General features: G+C 41.0%; 1 protein-coding gene across 1 annotated transcript in view; it reads right to left on the reverse strand.

Annotated features, from left to right (window-relative positions):
- Positions 1-20,500, reverse strand: part of LOC149465936 (ATP-binding cassette sub-family B member 5-like) — an 88,127-nt gene that overhangs the window by 46,953 nt on the left and 20,674 nt on the right. Inside the window, exons 5-7 of the mRNA XM_089673162.1 lie at positions 11,528-11,570; positions 9,842-10,033; positions 9,577-9,748 (exon numbers count right to left, since the gene is read on the reverse strand). Of these exons, the coding sequence (XP_089529288.1) occupies positions 9,577-9,748; positions 9,842-10,033; positions 11,528-11,570 (407 nt within the window). The remainder of the gene's footprint in view (positions 1-9,576; positions 9,749-9,841; positions 10,034-11,527; positions 11,571-20,500) is intronic.

Below are 20,500 nucleotides of genomic sequence, written 5' to 3' on the forward strand. Positions count from 1 at the left end.
CCCCAGAGAGGATCCATCTGCAGAGAGGTTGGATGGCAAGATGCCATACTCTGCTGCTTAGCTAAAATTACAATAGTTTAAAATTAAATTGGAAGCTTTCCAGTTCTCCACTTAGCATTGATGCAACTTAGCCAGGAATAAAAATTGTCTTCCTTCTACATTTTCTACTATTATGAATACATTGTGTCTGTAAGGTAAAAAGAAACTTAAAGCGGAACTCCACCCAAAAGGAGAAGTTCCACTTTAAGCCTTTGTCCCTAGCTCTCCATTAAGGATTGGCACCTTTGGGGAGCGGGTACCCGAATTTGACAGGTACCCGCTCTCACTTCCGATGCGATCACCTAGGTGATCGAAAGCGTAAGTTGCCCCCCTCCTCTCCTCGTAGTCTTCTGGGACACGTGACAGGTCCCAGCAGACTACAGGACCATTCACAAAGCGCAGCGCTACTCGTACATGTGCAGTGGGCACCCAGCTGTGAAGCTGCAAGCTGCCACAGCCGGGTGCCCACACTGAGGATGCCGGCTCAAGGGAGACACGACGGCTGGTGAAACCAACCATGGTGAGGACACTGCTGGACCGAGGGACAGGTAATTGTCTGTATTTTACAAGTCAGCAGCAACAGCTTTTAACTACATAGCTAGTCTGGCTGAAAAAAGACAAAAATCCATCCAGTTCAACCATAGAAAAAAAAAGTTATAATCCTATACCAGCACAGTGGCTAAATGGTTAGCACTTCTGCCTGGCAGTACTAGGGTTGTTGGTTTGAATCCCAGCCACGGCACCACCTGCCTAGAGTTTGCATGTTCTCCCTGTGCCTGTGTGGGTTTCCTCCAGGTACTCTGCTTTCCTCCCACACTCCAAAAGACATGCTGGTAGGTTAATTGGATTCTGTCTAAATGGGTCCTAGTATGTGTATGTATGAATGTGAATTAGGGACCTCAGATTGTATGCCCCTTGAGGGTTAGGGACTGATGTGAATGTACAATATATATATATTTGTAAAGCACTGTGTAAATTGATGGCACTATATAAGTACCTGAAATAAATAAATAAAATAAAATATACCCTCAGATGATCCAGAGGAAGGAAAAAAAAAAACAGCAAAGCATGATCCAATTTGCTCCTGCTGGGAAAAAAAATTCCTTCCTGATCCCCCAAGAGGCAATCGGATATTCCCTGGGTCAACTTTACCTATAAATGTTAGTATCCAGTTATATTCTGTGTATCTAAGAAACAATCCAGGCCTTTTTTTGAAGCAATCCACTGAGATGGCCAGAACCAACTCTTGAGGGAGTCTATTCCACATTTTCACAGCTCTCACTGTGAAGAAACCTTTCCGTGTTTGGAGATTAAAGTTCTTTTCCTCCAGATGTAAAGAGTGCCCCCCTGTCCTCTGTGATGACCTCAGGGTGAATAGCTCTACACAGAGTTCACTATATGAGCCACTGATGTATTTATACATGGTGATTAGAGATGAGCGAATCGAACCAGGCGAAGTGGAATTCGATTCGAATTTCAGGAAAAATTCGATTCGCGTCGAATCCGAATATTAGCCTACTTCGGGTGCGAATCGGATTTTTCCCGATCAGCCGGCAAAAGTGTCCCTGCAGAGAGCTCCGCTATTTCTGACAGTTCTCTGACAGTTCCTTCACATGTACAGCGGTTGAAACATTGTATCTATTTGTTTCCATTTAGGATACAGATGTTTTTATTCGGAAACAGATACAATGTTTCAACCGCTGTAAATGTGAAAGTCAGAGAACTGTCAGAAATAGAGGAACTCTGCAGATACACTTTTTGCCGGTTTGGAATTATTCTTATTTTCATCCTACTTCTTCTTCTTCTTCTTCTTCTTCTTCATCCTCATCCTCAGAAGAAGAAGAAGAGGATGAGGATGAAGAAGAAGAAGAAGTAGGATGAAAATAAGAAGAATTCCAAGCCGGCAAAAAGTGTATCTGCAGAGCTCCTCTAAGTGTATCTGCAGAATAGAGGAGCTCTGCAGATACACTTTTTGCCGGCTTGGAATTCTTCTTATTTTCATCCTACTTCTTCTTCTTCTTCCTCTTCATCCTCATCCTCATCCTGTTCTTCTTCTTCTGAGGATGAGGATGAAGAAGAAGAAGAAGAAGAAGTAGGATAAAAATAAGAAGAATTCCAAGCCGGCAAAAAGTGTATCTGCAGAGCTCCTCTATTCTGCAGATACACTTAGAGGAGCTCTGCAGATACACTTTTTGCCGGCTTGGAATTCTTCTTATTTTCATCCTACTTCTTCTTCTTCTTCTTCTTCTTCTTCATCCTCATCCTCAGAAGAAGAAGAAGAGGATGAGGATGAAGAAGAAGAAGAAGTAGGATGAAAATAAGAAGAATTCCAAGCCGGCAAAAAGTGTATCTGCAGAGCTCCGCTAAGTGTATCTGCAGAGCTCCGCTATTTCTGACAGTTCTGTGACATTCCCTCCATACAGCGGTTGAAACATTGTATCTATTTGTTTCCATTTATGGAAACAAATAGATACAATGTTTCAACCGCTGTATGGAGGGAATGTCACAGAACTGTCAGAAATAGCTTATTTCTGACAGTTCTGTGACATTCCCTCCATACAGCGGTTGAAACATTGTATCTATTTGTTTCCATTTATGGTTGAAACCGCTGTATGGAGTGAATGTCACAGAACTGTCAGAAATAGGCTATTTCTGACAGTTCTGTGACATTCCCTCCATACAGCGGTTGAAACATTGTATCTATTTGTTTCCATAAATGGAAACAAATAGATACAATGTTTCAACCGCTGTATGGAGGGAATGTCACAGAACTGTCAGAAATAGCCTATTTCTGACAGTTCTGTGACATTCACTCCATACAGCGGTTGAAACATTGTATCTATTTGTTTCCTTTTCCTTCTTCTCATCCTTCTCCTTCTCCTTCTTCTCATCCTTCTCCTTCTCCTTCTTCTCATCCTTCTCCTTCTTCTCATCCTTCTCCTTCTCTTTCTTCTCATCCTTCTCCTTCTCCTTCTTCTCATCCTTCTCCTTCTTCTCATACTTCTCCTTCTCCTTCTTCTCATCCTTCTCCTTCTCCTTCTTCTCATCCTTCTCCTTCTCCTTCTTCTCCTTCTCATCCTTCTCCATCTTCTCATCCTTCTCCTTCTCCTTCTTCTCATCCTTCTCCTTCTCCTTCTTCTCATCCTTCTCCTTCTCCTTCTTCTCATCCTTCTCCTTCTTCTCATCCTTCTTCTCATCCTTCTCCTTCTTCTCATCCTTCTTCTCATCCTTCTCCTTCTTCTCATCCTTCTCCTTCTTCTCATCCTTCTCCTTCTTCTCATCCTTCTTCTTCTTCTCATCCTTCTTCTTCTCATCCTTCTCCTTCTTCTCATCCTTCTTCTCATCCTTCTCCTTCTTCTCATCCTTCTTCTCATCCTTCTTCTCATCCTTCTCCTTCTTCTCATCCTTCTCCTTCTCCTTCTTCTCATCCTTCTCCTTCTTCTCATCCTTCTCCTTCTCCTTCTTCTCATCCTTCTCCTTCTCCTTCTTCTCATCCTTCTCCTTCTCCTTCTTCTCATCCTTCTCCTTCTCCTTCTTCTCATCCTTCTCCATCTTCTCATCCTACTCCTTCTCCTTCTTCTCATCCTTCTCCTTCTCCTTCTTCTCATCCTTCTCCTTCTCCTTCTTCTCATCCTTCTCCTTCTCCTTCTTCTCATCCTTCTCCTTCTCCTTCTCCTTCCTCATCTCCAAGGGCATTTAAATTAAAGGTACAGTGTTCTGCACTAATTTAAAGGCTCTCTGAAGCCTAGAAACCCTTTTAATAAGTTAAATTCGTAGCAAATTAATTCGCATCGAATCGAATTTCTTCCTCAAATTCGGCGAATCAGCCGAATCGAATTTTTGAATAATTCGCTCATCTCTAATGGTGATCATATCCCCCCCTTAATCTCCTCTTCTCAAGAGAGAATAAATTCAGTTCCTCTAATCTTTCCTCATAGCTGAGCTCCTCCATGCTTCTTATCAGTTTAGTTGCCCTTCTCTGTACTTTCTCCAGTTCCCCAATATTCTTTTTGTGAATTGGTGCCCAAAATTGAACTGCATATTCCAGATGAGGTATTACTAATGATTTGCACAGGGGTAATATGAGATCTCTCTCTCTGGAGTCTATACCTCTTTTAATACAAGAGAGGATTTTGCTCGCTTTAGAAACCGCAGCTTGGCTTTGCATGCCATTATTAAGCTTGTGATCTACCAGAACTCCTAGATCCTTCTCCACCATTGATTCCCCCAGTTGTACCCCCCCTAGTATGTATGATGCATGCATATTCTTAGCCCCCAAGTACAGAACCTTACATTTATCAACATTAAACCTCATTGGCCACATAGTTGCCCAATTAAACAGTGCATTGAGGTCGGCTTGTAAGTTGGAGACATCCTGTAAGGACATTATTCCACTGCACAGCTTGGTGTCATCCGCAAAGACTGAAATGGGATTTTTAGTTTCAAACTCTACATCATTTATAAATATATTAAAAAGTAAGGGTCCCAACACTGAACCCTGGGGTACACCACTGATGACCTCAGACCATTCAGAGTATGAATCATTAACCACTACTCTCTGAATATGATCTTTTAGCCAGTTTTCTATCCATTTACATACAGATTTTTCCAAGCCTGTAGACTTTACCTTACACATTAGCAGTGTGTGGGGAACTGTGTCAAACACTTTTGCAAAATCCAAGTATACCACGTCCACTGCCACCCCTCTGTCCAAGGTTTTGCTCACCCCCTCATAAAAAGAAATCAGATTTGTTTGACGTCTAACTTTCATGAATCCATGCTGTGTGTTGCTTAAAATATTTTTTTCCAGCAAGAACTCATCTATGTGGTCTTTTATTAAACTCTCCAATGTCTTCCCAACTATTAAAGTTAAACTAACAGATCGATAATTACTTGGTAAAGATTTTGACCCCTTTTTAAATAATGGCACCACATTGGCCTTACGCCAATCCAGTGATAGTATGCCAGTCATTAAAGAGTCCCTAAAAATGAGAAACAATGGCTTTGAAATGACAGAGCTCAATTCTGTAAGGACCCGTGGGTGTATGCCATCCGATCCAGGTGCTTTAATCACCTTTATACTGTCTAAATATTTTTGGATCATATCAGCTGTGAGCCAATGTGGATCATCTGGAGCTGTGTCAATACCATGCTCATTTTATTCATTGTTTATTCAGCTGGAACTCCGCTTTAAGTAAGAGCCTGTAGATGCTACAGAGAAAGACAGCTTGTACATTTCAGCCATTTATCACAGAATGCCATTTAGTTTTTGGAAATAAACAAGAAACTACAGTGAAAGTCTGGTTTCGACTCCAACCTCCTTATACAATACAGTATAAAGCTTTCAAACAAAAATTATGCAATAAACATGGATGTCACATGCAATGTTTAGACAGCTGATCACCGAGTCATTTGGATCACTGCACACAACTAAAGCCGAATTATACCCAAACCAAAAATGTAATATATTGCAGCTTACCAATCATTAGATGTGGTAGCTGCATTAGTCTTTATTTTAGGCTTTTCCCCCCTGTTTTCATCTGGTGATCTGGCCGGTAACAAACCCCCAGCACCTCCTCAATTACATCAAACAGTTTTTTTCCTTTGGGGGATAAAGGTTTACATGAATAAATAAAAGCTGATCATTGTAAGCACCCCTGCTACTGTTATTATTAATATTATTATTATTATTATACAAGATTTATATAGCGCCAACAGTTTGCGCAGCACTTTACAAAATGAAGGCAGACAGTACAGTTATAATACAATTTGGTACAAAAGGAATCAGAGGGCCCTGCTCGTTAGGCCCCTCTGTCTAAGAGGAAGGGTTTGAGTGATTCAAAAGGTAATAGCTGTGGGGGGATGAGCTGATAGAGGAAGTAAAAAGCAGTTTTACTAGGTAGACGCAGGATAGGCTTCTTTAAAGAGAAGGTTTTTCAGGGATCATCTAAAGGTGGATGGATTAGGAGATAGTTGGACAGATTGGGGTAGGGAGTTCCATAGGATGGGAAAATCTGGGAGAGGTCCTGGAGGCGAGCATGGCAGGAGGTGACACGGGAACTAGAGAGTAGAAGGTCTTAGGAGGATCAAAGAGAGCGGTTTGGTTGATATTTTGAGACCAGGTTGGTGATGTAGCTGGGGGCAGAGTTGTGGATGGCTTTCTAAGTTGTTGTCAGTATTTTGAATTTTATTCGTTGGGCAGCTGGAAGCCAGTGGAGAGATTGGCAGATAGGGGTAGCAGACACTGAACGGTTGGTAAGGTGCATCATCCTGGCAGCAGTATTCATGATGGACTGGAGGTGGGATAGCTATGTAAAGGTAAGCCAATGAGGAGGAAGTTGCAGTAGTTGAGGCGAGAGATAACCAGGGAGTGAATAGGAAGTGTTAAATGGCATGGTCTCATCCCTGTAAGCTAATCTGTCTAGAAGAAAGCCTGTTCTTTAAAAAAATAACAGACTTTCTGGCTAGATCACCAGATGAAAAAAGAAAACAAATACAGCCATCACATCTAAAAGGCCTCATACATACTGTTTTTACTGCTGGTTCTAGGGACATCAGGCGCAGGGGCAGACTGACAACTCATGGGGCCCCCGGGCAATAGGGGATCATGGGGCCCCTGTGTCCTTGCCCACACCCAAAAAAGCCTATAAAAAAGGTGCCAGGGGCATTCATGGGGCCCCCTACTGACCCCGGGCCCTCGGGCAGTGCCCGAGTGCTCGAATGGTCAGTCCGCCCCTGAACAGGCGTTTTTTTTTCTGCCTTTAAATACCCCTCAATGTTAGCCTATGTGTTCATGCACACATAGAGGTTGATTTACTAAAGGCAAACAGACTGTGCACTTTGCAAAGTGCAGTTGCAGTCTGCAAGTGCATTTGCTCCAAAGTTTAGTAAACAAGGTAAAGCTTCACTTTGCAAAGAATACCCAATCATGTGCAAGAAGAATAAAAAAAAACAGCATTTCTGCTTGCACATGATTGGATGATGGAACTCAGCAGAGCTTGTGCTCATTTAGTTGTCTCTGAAGCAACTGCACTTGAAGAGTGCAACTGCACTTTGCAAAGTACACAGCCTATTTGACTTTAGTAAATCAACCCCATAGACTTTTAGCAGCAGCATTTAGTAGCAGGGGCTTTTAGAAGCAGAAAAAAAACACTGCCAGTGTGTTCAGGAGCAGCAGCATTTTGGGAGAAAAAACACTTGACACTTGTAAACACATCTAAAACACGTTACCCCTAGTCGTGTTTAGCGCTTGAGCATTCATTCATTTCAATGGCCAGAATAAATTATTATTCTGGCCAATAAAATGAATTAACACCCAAGCTCTTGACGCCTGTAAACACACCTAAACGCGTCTAAAAGCGATACACACTTTTACAAGTGTCAGGCTTCTGGGAGAATTTGCAGAACATCCAGTTTGCATGAGGCCTAAGATTTGGTAAGCTGCAATATAATAAGTTTGCTTTTGGGTTTAAAGTGTTACTAAACCCCGGACCCTGCATTCACTATATCTGGTCTCCCGCAGTACACAGAACATGGAAATGCAATTATTTTAGTAAATATAAACTGCTAAATACCTTTTCTCATCAGAAGTTAGAGCAGTCTTGTGACTTCTATCAGTGTCCAGCAGAGCACCGGTTAAAGTTTGTAGGAGGAGTTTTCTCTGACCCTCTGTCTGGACAGTGCTGATTGGTCCTGTGTTGATCACATGCACTCTCCCAAGGAAAAAAAAAACCTCTCTATCAATACACACTAAACTGAGCATGTGCATGTGGCTACGGGTTCAGTCTGTCTTATCAGGTGGACATTTGAACAAGAGGAGGGGCAGAGAAAACAGGATCAAATGGCCTTTTTACACATTGCAGAGGATTAACCCCTTAGGTTCCACAGTGAGTATAACAAGCATGCTTTATTGCATATACAGACTGAGTTTACTGTTGTGGGTTTAGTAACACTTTAATACTGCTTTAAGCCTGTTAATGTGTAGGTGTACTGCTGGGGTTAGAACCTCTGTAATAGGAACAGAGTCTAGAAATGAAGTGAACATCAATTCACAAAACAGCTTTGACTAACATTTCATTTGGGGACTAGCTAATAACATTCCTAATCCTCTTCATGGGTAATGAGTATTAAGTATGGTGACCCTGCTACAGCACTACTCATCTATAACACGATGTGATAAAGAAGATATTCATAAGCAAACAATACCATCTGCTGTGCACCTGTCCACTTCCACTTAAACCATCACACCCAGTTATTTCATATGCAACTTAACCATTTCGCTGTCAGACCAGTTTTTGCATTTTTTGCATAAGTGTTTTGAAAATCATTTTAGACCTGAAGATTACTTAATACCCCCAAACATTATATATATTTTGAAAGCAGACACCCTGTAGAATAAAATAACAGTAATTCCAATTTTTGATGTTGCAAGATATTTACACAACGGTTTATCATGTGCAAAATTTCAATAAAAAATACACCATAGTTAAGTTTAAGGCAGACAAACGCAATATATTACCCAATTTAAATTTGCAAAATGATGATGAATTTCTGTTCCCTATGTCTCCCATAGACTTTAATAGCCCCTACAGGTCATCAGTTTAGAGTTAATTGTGAATATTGGCCCAAGAATTATTGTTGGTAATCCAGTGTGCACAGTGATATGTGACGTGTATTACAGGCAAAGTTTTTGTACATAGACACCCCTGATGGATACATTTGTTTGGATGTGCACTTACACGGGGGTGGACTAACATTTTTTTTTTTGGGGGGGGGCTGTTTAAGTGCTTGGGTATAACTTTTTTTTGACAATTTTATTTTTATCACATAGGGGACAAAAATGTGATTTTAAATTTTCTATGTGACATCTTTCTATCACCTGCCCCCCAATTGAGGGTAGGTAAGATCATGCTCTATTAGCTTCTCCCCTGCCCTCAAGAACCAGGGAAAGTGATAACAGAAATCTGAAGTAATGATTTTTGCACATTGCTTCTGGGTTCCCTCGAGCTAGGGAAGATCAGCGAACTGATCCACCTACTGACACCTGCCATGCAGTTCCAGGATCCACAGGTGGGACTGCGGAGCCCGGGAAGCATGGCAAGGGGAGTCAAAGAAAGCGATCGGGTGGCTGTACAGCTGCTGGTTTTATGGCATTAGTAGCCCAACAGTTTCCGGAAGCGTGTGTAAATTGGGAAATCTAGATGTGACTTCTAAGCCAAAATCATTAATTTTACATTTTAAAAAGAAGCGTGGGATATGAAAACAGAATCACTCCAATACTATATTAGAATTTGCATGGTTATTGAATACATTTATTCTCTAACAGCTAAGGGGTAACAATTGAAATCTCAATGGAACAGTTGAAATATAGTCAAAGAGACATATAGTACATGTGCACTTGGGCGAGTTATATTTGAATGTAGCCAATCCTGGAAATCAATGTGCTTGACCTGTAAAGTTATTATTCAAAGTTCAATGATACAAAACACTATTTAAAAGGACTGCATTCTCTGTATAGATAGACTATGGAGCATTTACCTTAGAACAAAATGCTGATGATAATGCCATGAGTGGACTGGTTGACATGTACACTAAGGCAAGCTGCCACCCCTTCGCCAAGCCAACGACAAGTCCTGCTACAAACGTTGAAAAATTTTGCAAAAAATGACCAACTTTGTCTCCAATCCCATCATTAATTTTATTGATGTCTCTGGGGAACAAGGGTTAACAAATGATGTTTAGCACATTAATCAGGACTGTAGAAGTGTAATAATGTTAGATTAAAGTTAGACTGTGGTCCTACTCTGTAAGGCGACTATTAAGTTCTCCTGATTTGGTGACATCAAACCAACTAATCTCTTTGGACAATACTGAGTGGAAGAAGGTTCTCCTCATTCTTCGGGTCTGTCTTGCAGCAGCAAGAACCCAAAATGAGACCTGAACATATCCACACACCAAGACAGCAGCACCTATAGCAACATAGTACAAGGAAAACCTGGGGAAACAAGAGATTAGACTAAATCACAGTGCCATGACACATTAGCATTTTCAACTAGCTAAACATAGATTACACAAAAATTATAAACTGACTACTTGGTTAATACTGCTAACCTACACATATACTTTTGGAAAAGAAAGCATCATAGTATATACATTTTTTTTGTAATATAGTAATAGTAATTAAAAAAGACATCAACGACTCTATCGTGGGGTGGTACTTCACGTGAAAACTAGAACTGCCCATTGTATTTTATTTTTATTTATTTATTACAGGTACTTTAACAGCGCTTTACATGTGTATTGTATATTCACATCATTTTTACCCTGTGAAAACTCAGCATGTATGTAGAAGCCAATCTGTGTTCCTTCAAACAAGCAGGGTGTAGGTACGCTAAGGTTGGGCCCACTCTTGTGGCCCACTGATGTTTGTAGCCCTTTTAACTCCTTCCAGGAAGGAGAATGAGTTAATTTCCTTCCTGGCAGTATCTCTTAAATATCGAGGGAGGAGTCTAGAAGGAGGAGTAGGTTGCTGGCCATGGGAAGGAGAGCCATGAAGGGGAGCAACATCTAAGAGCTGAGAATTAACACTTTCCTTTCCCCTGGAGGGGATCCCCCTGGAGATGGACACAAGGGATACCTCACCAACCCTATGGAAGAGATGATTGTTTTATTGAGAGAATCTCTTCCTTTCATATTGTGTTTGGCCCAATGTCTGAGTGACTGTTGCATACCGCAATTCTTCAATAAAGAATACGTTGATCTACATGTTGTCCCTGTGTGAGTTCTTCAGGTAACACATTAGATGTGGTGAGAGAGTAGAAGTTTCAGTGATACCACCAAGCTGTTGAGCCCTGGAAGAAGTTGGGTCCGGGAAGAAGTTAGACCAGAGTCCTAGTACCCCTGGGAATGAGGGGGGTACAGCTGCGCAAACAGGAGTATGGGCAGAGGATCTGCTCACTGGCCCCCACCCGCACATCAAGGGAGAGACAAAGAGTGGAATCTACAGGGCAAGATCTGGTATGCTTGGAAGGTCAGTGTGTCAGGACTTTAATTTATATGGGGCTGCTCTGGCTGCCTGCTGTGACCACAAGTGAGACACATCATCACCTGCTTACAAGGGACGTTACTTTTTCCCCAAAAAATCCCCTTTAATGTAAATCAGGAATATAAACCAATATTCGTAGATCATTCAGTACTCAAACCACACAGTGGCATTAATAGAAGCCAGAGATGATCAGTGATAACAAGGAAAGGAACCCTGTGCTGTTGTAGACACTTGTTATGTAACATTCACATGCAAAAAGGGTCAAAAGGGTGCTCTTTGGCAAATATTCACATGAATTAGAATGAGTAGCTAAATGAGCAGAGGAAAAAGGAAAGAGTTTGATACAACAGCATAGCATGCTTGTATACATATTATTATTATTATTATTATTATTATACAGGATTTATATTTTAATTATAGTAGAAATTACATATTGTAACTTACACTGTCATCTGTTCTTCTATTGGCTTAAACTTTGCACATTCAGCTGTAAATAGAAAATGTAACATTTCATAATAGAAAATCAGGCAGCTGATCATTTCCAGCTCACATACATAAAGCTGTAATCTCTGTATATTTTGCTTTTTCAACCTCAGCAACATGCTAATAAAATTAAGAAATGTAATCTTGCCATTTTCATTACATACCTTACTTTAGACTGCATGACATAATCCCTGGGTCTCTGTGCTTGTCTATGCAATGAACAGATCGTGGCTGGTAGGAGGGGCCAGCAAGGTGTTATACATACCTGAAAACATCACAGGCCTCTGCATTAGCAGTGGGCTGTCTCTTGGGAGGAGTCAAATATCAAAATACCTTAATGGGTGGATTCCTAGGCATGCCTACGACTGAGTGGGAATTCCTAGCTAGGCTGTATTTGCATGCAGGCTGCCCTGCGTAAAGGCTGGTGTGATGCTGAGCCTCCATTTAAGAAATAACTGAGATCCAATAAATGAAACAGGCAGGTCAGGGAAAGTGGGTTTTGGGAGGAAAGGGTTAGAGGATGCTGGACATCATGCATCTAGGAAATGAGGTGGTCTGTATATGAATTTTTGATGTTTTTAATGCACACTGTAAGAAGCTCACAGTGTGCAGTGAAATCAGAGTGAACAATTTCCATACAGGATAAGATCCTGTACAACTGTGTAAGACTAAAGAGAAGGCTAGAATTCAGCTTTTACATTTTTTACCTAATAGTACTGACTGGTGTGGGAGCCATGAGCGTAGTATTGTGTAGTATTACAGAGGTGACCCTCATTCGGCGAGCCTCATAGTGACATACAGAGCCTCATCCGGATATTGTGTATAATGTTCAGCAGACTAAAGTCCAGCCATACAGATACAATAGCCATCAGTGAAGTTGTATCATTTGCGGACCAATTTTCATAACGTATGTGATGTTGCTTTAATGATTCAGGTAGAATAAATCAACTATAAACAGCATTTGCTCTATATTGAGAGTACTTGTCCATTAAGGCTAGTAGTGAAGGGCTGTATGTTCGAGTCAAACTAATGTTAACGTTAAGGGTGTTCGGCGACCTATTGCCCGACACACCCCGCAATGCACTGTGCCCTGACAGTGCATTGCGATTGGCCAAAGCAATGCACCTGAGCACAGGTCAGGTGCAAAGCCAATCATAGCGCATGATGACATCACATGATGGCCCCACTCCCTTGTGACATCATCACCGTATTTAAGAACTGTCATCCTAGCGCAGCTGTCAGATGGCGGGAGCCAGCACTGAGAAAGAGGAGCGTGTTTTGTTTCTTTTTTCAGTTCAGGGGTGGCGGCGGGCATCATGACTGACTTTGGATCCACTTCGGGGGACTTTTTAAAATTTTGGTTTTTAATAAAGGACTTTTCAAAGACTGTCTTCTGTCATTTTTCCACTACACTTTTTTTTTGTGAATGGGTAGCGGTACCATGTACCCTATAAAAACAAACTCTACATGTCGCACTCCCAATATACTACAAATATCAATCAAATCAAAATAAACAAAAAATTTTATCAAAAATACCTAAATAATAACACCTTGATTAAATTATAACAATAATATAAAAAACGTGAATCTCAAAATAATCCCCAGAAAGAAATGTGTTCTAAAACAAAAACGTCCCTTTGATCATTCAAAAAATAAAAAAGAAAAGAAAAGAATTTTTTATATATATATATATATATATGGTTGGCTGTGTCCAATCACAGCCCAGATAGCTGTGTTGACATTCAACACTGGGCTCTGTACAGAGGCAATGATCTCTCTCTTTCTTCGCCTTGCAAAGCAGGGTAAAGAAACAGAGAGACAGGGGCTGACTGACAACTCATGGGGCCCCCAGGCAATAGGGGATCATGGGGCCCCTGTGTCCTTGCCCAAACTCAAAAAAGTCTATGAAAAAGGGGCATCTCATGGGGCCCCCTACTGACCCCGGGCCCTCGGCAGTGCCTGAGTTTCCAAATGGTCAGTCCGCCCCTGCAGAGAGATATTTAGTAGAAAGCAGCACATAATACACACACTACACATTGTTAGGCACACATTTAGCCCCTTGATTGCCCAAGATGTTAACCCCTTCCCAGCCAGTGCCATTATACAGTGTATAGTATTATCACTGATCACTGTGTTAGTGCCACTGGTGATGTCAGGGCAGTTAGTCAGTTCCCAACCAGTGTCAGTTAGTGTCACATTGCCTCCTGCACTATTACAGTCACTGATCTCTGCCAATAGGTAAATGAAAAAAAAATTCAGGTATATGTAGCATAGTTTGTAGACCCTATAACCTTCACGCAAACTGATCAATATACACTTTTTGGGATTTTTTTTTACCAGAGACATGTAGCAGACTACATTTTGGCCTAAATTTATGAACAAATCAGATTTTTTTAAATGTTTTTATTGGATATGTTTTATAGCAGAAAGGAAGAAATATTGTTTTTTTTTTCTTTTTCTTTTTTAATTTTCAGTCTATTTTTGTTTATATCTTAAAAAAACCCAGTGGTGATCAAATACCACCATAAGAATGATCTATTTGTGTGAAAAAAAAAACAATAAAAAATTTTGTTTGGGTACAGCATTGCATGACTGCGTAATTACCAATTGAAGTAGCGTTGTGTCGAATAGCCAAAAATGACCTGATCATGAAGGGGGTAAAACCTTCCAGAGCTCATGTAGTTAAAGTAGTTAACCACTTATGTTCATCATTTGCAAACTTTCCCTATCTCTATTTGGCAGATATTGGGTTCAGCTGCTGACATAGTAGCCCAATGTCAAAATAGACCTACAAGCTTGTTATGTAATTCTGGTATTATGTCATTTGAATGCATATTATAGTATTGTCAATGTTTATATTCCTAATCCATTCGATTTAAACTGGTTGACCTAATGTATGCAGATCGCACTTAAGGTAGCGAAGGGATCCATTGTCCTACCGGTTGACTTTAACACAATGATGGACCCCTCACTTCATTGGTTTTACAGCCACAGAAAATCTCACTCAGGGTTCAGGGAATGGACAGATAGATACAGGTGAAACTCGAAAAATTAGAATATCGTGCAAAAGTTTATTTATTTCAGTAATGCAACTTAAAAAGTGAAACTAATATATGAGATAGACTCATTACATGCAAAGCAAGATAGTTCAAGCTACGATTTGTCATAATTGTGATGATTATGGCTTACAGCTCATGAAAACCCCAAATCCACAATCTCAGAAAATTAGAATATTACATGCAATCAATAAAACAAGGATTGTACATAGAACAATATCGGACCTCTGAAAAGGATAAGCATGCATATGTACTCAGTACTTGGTTTGGGCCCCTTTTGCAGCAATTACTGCCTCAATGCGGCATGGCATGGAAGCTATCAGCCTGTGGCACTGCTGAGGTGTTATGGAAGACCAGGATGCTTCAATAGCGGCCTTCAGCTCTTCTGCATTGTTTGGTCTCATGTCTCTCATCTTTTTCTTGGCAATGCCCCATAGATTCTCTATGGGGTTCATGTCAGGCGAGTTTGCTGGCCACTCAAGCACAGTAATCCCACGGTCATTGAACCAGGTTTTGGTGCTTTTGGCAGTGGGGGCAGGTGCCAAGTCCTGCTGGAAAATGAAGTCAGCCTCCCCATAAAGCTCCTCTGTGGAAGGAAGCATGAAGTGCTCCAAAATCTCCTGGTAGACGGCTGCGTTGACCCTGGACTTAATGAAGCACAGTGGACCAACACCAGCAGATGATATGGCTCCCCAAATCAACACAGACTGTGGAAACTTCACACTAGACTTCAAGCATCTTGCAGAGTGTGCCTCTCCATTCTTCCTCCATACTCTGGGTCCTTGGTTTCCAAATGAGATGCAAAAGTTGCTCTCATCAGAAAAGAGGACTTTGGACCACTGAGCAACAGACCAGGTCTGTTTTTCTTTAGCCCATGTAAGACGCTTCTGACGTTGTTTGTTGTTCAGGAGCGGCTTGACAATAGGAATACGACATTTGAAGCCCATGTCCAGGATCTGTCTGTGTGTGGTGGCTCTTGATGCACTGACTCCAACCTCAGTCCACTCCTTGTGAAAGTCCCCAACACTTTTGAATGGCCTTTTCCTGGCAATCCTCTCCAGGATGCGGTCATCCCTGCTGCTTGTGCACCTTTTTTCTTCCACACTTTTCCCTTCCACATAACTTTCTATTAATGTGCCTTGATACAGCACTTTGGGAACATCTAACTTCTTTTACAATTACCTTTTGAGGCTTTCCCTCCTTATGGAGGGTGTCAATGATGGTTTTCTGCACAACTGTCAGGTCAGCAGTCTTTCCCATGATTGTGTTTCCTACTGAACCAGACTGAGAGACCATTTAAAGGCTCAGGAACCCTTTGCCGGTGTTATGGCTTAATCAGCTGATTAGAGTGGGACACTTTGAGCCTAGAATATTCACCTTTTCACAATATTTTAATTTTCTGAGATTGTGGATTTGGGGTTTTCATGAGCTGTAAGCAATAATCATCACAATTATGACAAATCGTGGCTTGAACTATCTTGCCTTGCATGTAATGAGTCTATCTCATATATTAGTTTCACATTTTAAGTTGCATTACTGAAATAAATGAACTTTTGCACGATATTCAAATTTTTCGAGTTTCACCTGTATACTCTGAATGACGTATGGACCTGGAAATTCCCAAACCACGGAAAATACACTTATCAATCTGATTCTCATTGGATTATGTCTAGACTTGATGTTCCTCATATCCAGGGACATACCATTTTGCTGTGTCACTTGAGTGCACAAAAGAAAAGCAATTGTTTGTGGTGTTATGAGTTTCGCACCTTCATATAATGTGAAGACACTCAGGAGACAGCCCTATTATACAAGTCTATAAGTGGTCAGTGTAAACGCAGAGGTAGAAAGGATTTTCTCCACAGAAGACAAAAGGAAAGGGTCATTGCTTTCCTAGGAGCTAGGTGAGGGTTAGTGTAGTTTGGTTCACGAGTGCTAAGGAAAATGGTGTCATGTAGTCATAGTAAAGGGAAAGCTTACATTATTTAGAATACCATTATTGATCACAACTTTGGTTTACACTAATTAACCGCTTCCTGTCCGCCCTATAGCAGAAGTATATATATATATATATATACATATACGTGTGATTTTGCAGTTCCGGGTAGGGGCCTACCCGCGCTGCCATTCGGCTGCCTCGGCTGTCAATCACCGGGTCCTGGCCGGTAAATAATCGCCTGTGCCGGTGAATGCCGAGCATCTCCGATGGGGAGGAGAACTGTTTGTAAACAATACAGTTCTCTCCCCTGTCAGCTGCTGCACACTTCTTTGCATGGCTCTGCATACCACAGCCATGCAAAGCAGTGTGCTTACAGTGAAGCAATAACAAAGCACACTATGTAAAACTGCACACAGTTAACCCTTTGATCGTCCAACATGTTAACCCCTTCCTGCCCAGTGCCATTAGTACAGTGACAGTGCTTTTTATTAGCACAGATCACTGTATCGGTGTCCCTGGGGATGTTGATGACACCAAGTCAGTTCCTCCCCCCAGTGTCAGAATGCCCACCGCAGTCCCGCAGTCCTGTTATGAGTCGCTGATCGCCACCATTACTAGTATATACTGGTATATATACCGCCATTTGTAAACACTATAACTTTCACGTAAACCAATTCATTTATACATATTGGGATTTTTTTCAGGAAAGACATGTAGCAGAATACATTTTGGCTTAAATTTATGATGAAATTTGATTTTTTTTACATTTTTTTACTGGACATGTTTATTAGCAAAAAGTCAAAAATATAGATTTTTTCTCAAAATTGTCGTTCTTTTTTTCTTAGCTCAAAAAATAAAAATGCACAAGTGATCAAATACCACTGAAAGACAGCTCTATTTGTAGGAAAAAAAAGACATACATTTAATTTGGGTGCAGCTTTGCATGACTGCGCATTTGTCATTTAAATTAATGAGCGCTGTAACGCAAAAGAATGGCCTGGTCAGGATGGGGGGTAAATCCTCTGGAGGGCAAGTGGTTAATATTGGGTTGTACATAAAGGGTACGTTTACTTTTACAGAGCAGTCAGTACACTGTACACTACACTAGCAGCCCCAAATCCTGTAACCATCATAATGCCCCTAATGGAAAAGGGTTCATTGATCAGCCTGGCCAAGTGAGCACACTGAACAATGAGAATCTCTTCCAATCCTTCTCTCTTCCAGAACGGCATGCTGGAAGAAAGAAAAGATTCTTATTGGTCACTGCAGTCACTTGACCATGATGACCCATGACCACTCTCCATTGCAAGCATTGTGATGCTTATAGGCTGTGGGGCATGTCACATGATATTATTGCAAAGGTTTAGGAAATGCAAACTTTCAGTAAAAATCACACTAAAGTGAATTATAAAGCAAACGCAATAAATTACCCACATTTTTGGTAGAATATAAAAGACAAGGTTGTTCCGAGTATATAGATACAGTGTGACATCACTGAAAGCCATACCATACAGGAGGGGGAACATACCAAGGGCACAAAAATAAAGAGGCTGCACTTTTAAGTCAATAATTCATGGGATGTTAGATAGCATTTCAGTCATACGGGCACTAAAACTGACAGATAAAGCAGGTCCCTAATGAACTAGACCTGTACCTTACAAACAATTCAATGGATACAATGGAAGTCAGGTAGCTAACAGCATGCCTCTTCTCACTCTGTACAATAGTAAAAATATACAATCTTTCGGCAAGCTACTCATTTTTTACTCAGCCCAGGCCATTTTGGATAAATATGCAGCTCGGGAACTTCTGATTGGTCCAGCTGCCTGTCACTCATTACAGCAATATCTTTTTCTTACTGGAGGCTTTCTCTGCAGCAAAAAGCACACCAATGTCTAATGTACACACGTTTTTTAGTGCTCCGGTTTCTGTAGAAGCATAAAATAAAAACCTGATTAACCACTTTCACCCCCTTCGTGTCCAGGCAAATTTTAAGCTTTCAGTGATGTCACACTTTGAAAGGCAATTGTGCGGTCATGCATCACTGTACCCAAACAACATTTTTTACATTTGTTTTGAGACATATAGAACTTTCTTTTGGTGTTATTAAATCACCACTGTTTTTTTTTTATTTTTTGCTAAACAAATGCAAAAAGACTGAACATTTTGAGAAAAAAAGTTTTTCTTAGTTTCTGGTATACAGTTTTGAAAATAAGTAATTTTTCTCCTTCACTGTTGTGTGCTGATGAGGCTGCACTGATAGGTGGCACTGATGGGCACTGATAGATGGTGCTGATAGGCGGCACTGATGAGGAGGCACTGATAGGTGCAACTGATATGAGCACTGACAGGAATCGCTGATGAGCACTGATATGTGGCACTGATGGGCACTGATATGTGGGACTGATAGGCACTGATAGGCGGCACTGATAGGCGGCACTATTGCACACTGATAGGCGGCACTGATGGGCACTGATAGGTGGCACTGATGGGCACTGATATGCAGCACTGATGGGCACTGAAAGAGAGTATTGTTGGACACTGAGAGGCCTCACTGATGGGCACTGAAGGGCAGCACTGATGGGAACTGATGGAGCTGCACTGATTATCAAGGCACTGATGATCAGTGCCCTGATTATCAGTGTAGATGTCCCCTGTGTGGATTGCTGCTTATGGGCTCACCCCTTCTCACATGCTGTTAGCATGAGGAGAGGACTGCCGATAACCGGCATTTCCTGATTGGCTGATCACATGGTAAAGAGCCTACATCATCGGCTCTTTACCGCGACCGGTGATCTGCTGTGTCCTAGGGATACAGTGCACCACCCATCCTGTGTGCCCCTGGGGCGTGCATACTCAGCTAGAGTGGGAGGCCATCATATGATGTCCTCCCAGAACAAGAGAGCTCCCACCCATCTGTCATTTCCCAATATGGCGGGCGGGAGGCAGTTAAAGTGTTACTAAACCCACAACAGTAAAATCAGTCTAATAATATGCTCAGTGAAAAAATATAATAATAGTAATAGACCTTTCCTCTAATCTGTGAATAAATAAAGTCCCAAGGATAAATCAAAAATTCTTATAAAAATTATATATCCCTTTGAGAAATAAATCCATAAATCCAAGTGTCCAAAAATTATGTCTCCAAAAATTATGTTCAAATCCTCAGCCTCTTGTAGCAACTTGATTTACCTCAAAAACAAAAACATAAAACCACATAGTGCATTATCCTTAATAAATAGAAATTATATAAAGATCATCCAGTGATATTTCACCCAAGTGAAAAAGGTGTAAACATAAGGATATATATACAGACACATGTGCAAATGCACAATGTGTAGTGCAAAACCGTGCAAGTGAATCACTCTTTTTGTGCTCAAAACACACGCCACAGAGTACACTTCTACTAGAGTAGGGAATAAATACCCTTACCAATGTTTTAAAATAACTTTTGCCTTAGTAACAATCATCAAGAAGACTGTATGATGGGATGAGTTTTTTTCCTCCTGCCAGTATCCTCGAATTTCACTTCCACCTCCTAACACCATGTGGATCCATCCACACTAGTGTTTCAGACCAATCTCCGTCATATCCGCCATCCAAATACCCAAATATAGAACAAAATATAGTGTAATACCGCCACACACTAAATTTCAAAAGCTTTAATGGTACTGCTTACAATGTTAAAATCTTGCTTATCGCATGGTATATATAGAAAACCTTTTTGCCGTCACCAGTCCAGGAGAGTCCAAACCGCCTGTGACAGTCCGTATTCCCCTCTCCAAGATGGCCGCCACTTCACTTCCGGTTCTTCGCATTTGCACATGTGTCTGTATATATATCCTTATGTTTACACCTTTTTCACTTGGGTGAAATATCACTGGATGATCTTTATATAATTTTTATTTATTAAGGATAATGCACTATGTGGTTTTATGT

Source organism: Staurois parvus, unplaced genomic scaffold (assembly GCF_062004578.1).
Source record: "Staurois parvus isolate SC_StPar_1 unplaced genomic scaffold, SC_StPar_1.0 ptg000136l, whole genome shotgun sequence".
Classification (NCBI taxonomy): domain Eukaryota; kingdom Metazoa; phylum Chordata; class Amphibia; order Anura; family Ranidae; genus Staurois; species Staurois parvus.